Genomic DNA, 6,000 nt, shown 5'->3' on the forward strand with positions numbered 1-6,000 from the left:
TTTTTTTCTTAAGCGGTTAATTTCCTTGTATATCAAGAGGGCTCTAGCCAATTATCTTATTTGTCAGTACCTCCTTAATTGTAGGAATTCACTTTCTCTTAACTTCTGCTATTATATATAGATATATAGATATATAGATTACACAAAACTAGGAAAAAATAATCAAAATAAGGTATTGATTTCGATTGGGTATCATGGGGTGCCTAACACCTTTGCCACACATAACAAAACTCTTGAACTAATGTTCTTGTAATGAGACATAATTTAACTCAGTCTAAGATAGATATTCTAAGAAAACTCAAGTTAAATTTAGGTGACCAATCACACCTTAAGAAATTCTAATGATCAGTGCAACACTTTTCACTCTAACATACAATCACAAACCTATAAGCATGAGTAAATATAAGCAAATCAGGGTAAAACGCTCTAACACAAAGAGGCCAATTCTGCAGTATCCATTCTAGTAAATTTTGTTACATTTCTATGTAAGGTCCATCTTTCTTGTGCTCAATGCTCCACCATTTTGTTAAATCCGGGGCAGGATGGACTACAATGCTGCACAACTGCATCCTAGACGACTCTAATGATTCAATCAATCCAATAATGTCTTATGTCCGACTCAGCCATGACTTTTATTTTATTTTTATTTTTCGATTTCCGATTCAGCTCGATACAAATCGATTCAGTTCGAAACGGGCTGAAACAGCCCCGAATCAGTCTGACTCAGGCCGAAATAAGAGTTAAAAAAAAATAAATAAATAAATATGACAAATTGCATCGTTGGACTTTAGTGTTTTCTTTCCCTTTTTGTTCCCTTTCCACGTCTTATTTGTTTATTTGTTTATTTTTTTAAAAAGTTCCCAAATAATTTGGTAATCGTATCTTTTTAAATAATTACTTATCATTAAAAAATAATATTATTTTGCAAAATTTACCCCCCTAAATATCGGCTATAAATATTAAACTGTTTCCAAAGATTCATTATCTACTATTTCTCTTAAATTGGGATATATTTATCGTTATATGAAAAAATATGCTTAGCAATATATAGGAAATATAAATAAAAATATATTTAATATTTATTAATAAATGTATCGCTGGCACTACTTTTTCAAAAATTACCGAGCCGCTGCTCTGCACTTGCACCCGAACCCGAATCCAAATCCGCACCCATGTTTCCTAGTTCTTTATCTTTTCTAGTTTTGACCAAACCATGTGAATATTTCTGTTATTTACAAAAAGGAATCAACTGACGAACGAATATCCATTTGCAAAAAATGAATAGAATCTTTATTAATGCACTAATAGCTTGAGTTTTACATTAAAATTTTATTGGAAGGAAGAATGACCTATTTGTAGAAGTCGGAGTTTGTTATGGCAAGCTTATAATGATTCTATTCCAATTAGGCTCTAACTTCTTGGGAGTGCAAAACAATTGGACTTCTCACACTGTTTAAGCCATCAAACCACTCCAGTGATGCGGATAGCCTTGAGTTAACTGGCACACTACCACTGACAGATACAACAAAAGATTTCTTCTCATGTACGGCCGTGAATGAGAGTTCTTCGGGCTCCACATTTACATTAAGTTTTGAATTTGTGACTATTTTTGCCTTGTAAATGGTAGTTTGTGAGCCAACATTTGTAACTGTTCTGTTGAATATAACATTTAAAGGCCTTTCTGGAGTGACCGCAGCTGTCATTGAAGGGTAATTCAAATCCTTTGGTGATGCAGTGACTGTAGGACAAGCAGAGTTAGGATCTCCTGTTATGATTTTAAGTTTATTTGCATCATAGCCAATGCTACAAAGCATTATTATGTAGTCTTCTTCTAGAGCTTCATAAACAAGTCCTGGACTAACAGCATACCCTGGAAATACAATCCCAGATCCGTAGGCAAATTCACCACCCACACTTTCGGCATCACTCATGGGGTAAGCTGCAGATAAAATTTAACATTTCAGAAATATTAACTTAAAAGATGTAAGAGCTATTATGGAGAGTTTTGTTAGGATTGAAAGATTACCGGTAGTCATAAGAGCAGATTTGATGGCTGAAGGAGACCATTCAGGGTGAAATGCCTTGACATAGGCAGCTGTACCAGAAACATGGGGGCAAGCCATAGAGGTTCCAGATAAAATAGTATAGTGAACACGCCTTGGATCATTACCGCTAAACGAAGGTGAAGCGAGTGGGGAGTATGCAGCTAAGATATCCACCCCTGGGGCACTTATATCAGGCTGCAATACACTTAGCCAAATGAGCAAAATGTCATAAATAGACTTGTAGGAAAGACTAAGAGATGTAGGTTACAATCATATACCTTTAAAATTTCTGGTGCAATAGAATTTGGTCCTCGTGAAGAGAATGAAGCAATGGTAGGAGGATCCGTAACAGTTATAGTTTCACTTTTCAAAATGCTTGCTTTAGGGGATCTATAAAATAAAACATAAGGACTAGTCAGAAAAAGGAAGCGACTCCAACGAACGTATAACAAAAATGGGTAATTATAAGAAATAGTACGCATTGGAGTTCACGTAGGACAAGACTAAATCATGCTCTGCAGCGTTTAATAGCAATGAAGGTAATGCAGCAACATCAGCAACATCTGCATATGGTTCATTTCTCACGACTGCCCCTAGTGCACCAGCACTGAAAGCCTCATAATCTCCAACAATCGAGTTACAAAGCACATACGATCCCTCCACCAGTGTCTTGTCTAGACACCCTTGTTTGCAGTACCTGAAATGCAAAGAGAATTTATAATTATCCTTTATATATTTGTTATGAAAATTTTGAAATTGGAAAGACTTTGGCATCAAAATCTACATTGAATCATTTACAGAGCACTGATGTGAAACTTCTGTTCCGTGTAGTAGAGGAACCGTGGTTTTGGGCGATTCGAAAGCATTGATTGATTTTCCCTGATTGTGGAAAGGCCATTAGGATACATAACAATAAAATTATTGCTCAATTCAAGAAGATTTAGGAGTGTTGATACATACAACTAGTGTTCTTCCATCACCAAGGACAACCTTGTCTATGAACAGACGGTCTGTGGTACTTGCTGCTACGGAAATCAACCACGGTGCTACACTTGTGGTTGATCCATAGGAAGGACCACTATTGCCTGCAGACTGAGAAGTTAATATCCCCTTCTGCATTGCATGAAAAGCACCAATTGCAATGGAATCATTAAAGAAATCAGAAGCTTCAGCTCCTCTTCCTGCTCCTACTGAAATTGAAATGATGTCAACTCCATCAGCAATTGCATCATCAAAAGCGGCCAAGATATCTTCATCATCACACCCGTCCGGTTGGCAGACTTTATATGCTGCAATCCTCGCTCTGGGAATCCCTCCTTTTGCGGTACCTTGTGCCAGTCCAAAAAAGTTAACATTGTTTACTATGTTCCCTGCTGCTGTAGAGGCAGTGTGAGATCCATGACCATTATAGTCCCTTGCAGTGTGAGACGAAAGCGGCCGTGAGAAACCGTAATATCGAGCTCCAATTATCTTGCTGTAGCATGACAATTATATTATCAATGATGATTTTCACCTGTTCTAGTCGTTTGCATATCCATGTCAAGTGTGATACTACTGCGATTCATAAAAGTATTCATAGATCTAACATTAATTTTCTAAGGAAATTACATTTTAAACCCTATAATTTAAGCGTATAACTGACTTTATAATTATTTTTTTGAGAAGGAACTAACCTTATAATTATAAAAGTAATATGTTTTTTTTTTTTTTTGAAAAGTATAAAAGTAATATGTTAAACTATAATGTTTTTAAAGTTAACATATTAAATCTCAAACTATTTTGGTGGAATTTATTATGTTTAGGTTCCGTATGAGTTAGAGGGATTAATTTGTTCTTTTTTTTTTTAAGATTGGAATTAATTTGCTACACCCCTTTAACATATATAAGATACAATAGACGCAGTGAAAAGCTTTATGTTGGCAATTAGGCTTTTTAGAATGCATCTAGTAGAACAAGAACAAAGTTTGCCTAAAAACTAGTTTGTAGGCAATGACTACAAACTTCTTCTATATTTTTTAATTGGATGTGAATTTTTATATATCTACTATTAGATTATATGTATTATTATATCCTTTATACTTACAAAATTTCACAAATATTATGTCATTAATCAAATATTTAAATTTTAAGTTTTCGTAGTTTTAAATTATGTATAAAAAACAAGTTTATGGGTTGAATAATAAATAACTTTTGATTTGTACAAAATTTGATATGTATGTTAAAAAAAAAAAAAAAAACATATAGTCTAATGATTAAATTTTCAAGATACCGTAGTTGTGTTAATTTTTTCATGAGAGTTTGTAAACAAAATGTGTTAGCAAAACAATAGTCAAACTAAAAAACATTACTTGTTGCATGTGAAATTTGGGCCGCCTTCACAAACACCCTTCCACTTGCTGGGAGGAGGACCAAAACCTTTATCATTAAAGCTTTCTGATTCAGGCCAAATTCCAGTATCTAGAGAGCCGATTATGATATCACTCTCAGCTTGGTCATCCCGTACGGGAGTTAATGTTTTGAAATTTAAGAAGTCCCATGATCTTGTTGTGTGAAGTTGAAGAGTTTTGCTTGGAAAAACGGAGATGACACCTTCCATATCTGCATATCATAGTTATTATCTTGACAATAATGTAATATAATGTGTGTAACTATTTTGACAATGATGAAGTCTAAATCTTGCAGCACTCACTAGAAAGCCTTTGCTTTTCGATATCCGTGAGCTTTGCGACAAATCCATTGAAACTCCTAGTGTAACTTCTGATGTATGATGTTTCTACAGAACTACACATAGACACACAAAGAGAAATGATGAATAAAATTGCTTATCGATAATTTAGGTAAGCTTGAAAAATAAGAAATATTACCTGTCCAGCTGAACGGTTTGCCGTAGCATACTTTGGTGGTGAGACAATGGTGAGTATTGCCCCTTTGGAAGTGAACCCATGTACACAATGTGAGCCTGCATTATCATCAAAAGGAGTAACTAACCAGACATCTCAAATAAAAGAGAAGACTGAATTTCCAGAAATGTGAATGATCAGTCACCTTTTTCTCTTCAGTGCTGGCCCCGCACAGCATGCTCATGGTGATTATGAATATGGTGAAAACGTAATAAAACATTTGAGAAGCTTGGTTTGCCATTGTTCCGATTCTGAAAATTGAAGATTGGTGACTAGCGTTTTTTTACCAGGATTGAGTTTTTAAAGCCCCTCTCTATTAAACATTCAGGTCTATGTTGCTTGATATGAAATGCATAGTTAGAAATACATCTAGCAATCATTATTTAATTATACTATTCATTTAGGTTTTATTTTTAGTATTCAATGTGCATGCTCCTATATATAGGTGGGCAACGCTGGCTGCAGGTCACAAACAATAAGAAAATGCTTTTTATAGATTTGACGAAGAACATTGGCATGGTTGCATTACAAAAATTTCTATTTATTTTAGTATAATATCCTTATAATTTTTAGTATATACAACCACTTTTTTAAAACATCTACATCACTCACACACACACCAATTAAAAAGGTGAATTAAGAATGAATAAAATACATGTGTACACTTGAAAGTGGTTGTGTAAATTAACAGGGACACTGTATTTGCAGACAAAATATGCTTAATTTTAGACAAATTGACGTGGATGATTTTTTTTTTTTGGTAGACTAAAATTTTGCATTTATGTCACTCTACGTTGTACGACCATTCTCTAAGACATATATATTTTTCTTTAAAACCATTAAGGCTTCTACAATCACAACAATGTATGGGCCATGATGACAGTTTACAGAATTATATTATAGATTATGGTGTAGTTAGATTTGTGTTTTTCTCTCATATTGAAAGTTTCCCAACAATTTTGAGGGTTTATAAAGTAACACAAATACTAAAAAATAACTAAATTCTCACACTCTCAACTCATGATGTATCCCCAAAAAAAAAAAAAAAAATGATC

General features: G+C 34.2%; 1 protein-coding gene across 1 annotated transcript; it reads right to left on the minus strand.

The window, feature by feature from the left end:
- Positions 1–1,343: 1,343 nt before the first annotated feature.
- Positions 1,344–5,260, minus strand: LOC112005011 (subtilisin-like protease SBT4.3). The gene is made up of 10 exons (XM_024037259.2): positions 5,091–5,260; positions 4,910–5,004; positions 4,735–4,826; positions 4,394–4,643; positions 3,006–3,519; positions 2,830–2,924; positions 2,524–2,742; positions 2,324–2,435; positions 2,027–2,240; positions 1,344–1,939 (listed from the first exon to the last, which is right to left on the minus strand). The coding sequence occupies exons 1-10, from the start codon at positions 5,184–5,186 to the stop codon at positions 1,404–1,406; spliced, it is 2,223 nt and encodes a 740-aa protein (XP_023893027.1). The 5' UTR covers positions 5,187–5,260; the 3' UTR covers positions 1,344–1,403.
- Positions 5,261–6,000: the final 740 nt, after the last annotated feature.

This window comes from Quercus suber, unplaced genomic scaffold, assembly GCF_002906115.3.
Source record: "Quercus suber isolate HL8 unplaced genomic scaffold, Cork oak 2.0 scaffold_53, whole genome shotgun sequence".
Classification (NCBI taxonomy): Eukaryota; Viridiplantae; Streptophyta; class Magnoliopsida; order Fagales; family Fagaceae; genus Quercus; species Quercus suber.

What these genes read in the sequence shown, in the direction of transcription:
- LOC112005011 (XM_024037259.2), bottom strand. Translation starts at nt 5,186, where the DNA reads ATGGCAAACCAAGCTTCTCAAATGTTTTATTACGTTTTCACCATATTC. An exon ending in TCCTACGTGAACTCCAATGC is followed by an intron (nt 2,436 to 2,523) that starts GTACTATTTCTT and finishes TTTATTTTATAG; the next exon opens with ATCCCCTAAAGCAAGCATTT. An exon ending in TTGCACCAGAAATTTTAAAG is followed by an intron (nt 2,241 to 2,323) that starts GTATATGATTGT and finishes AGTGTATTGCAG; the next exon opens with CCTGATATAAGTGCCCCAGG.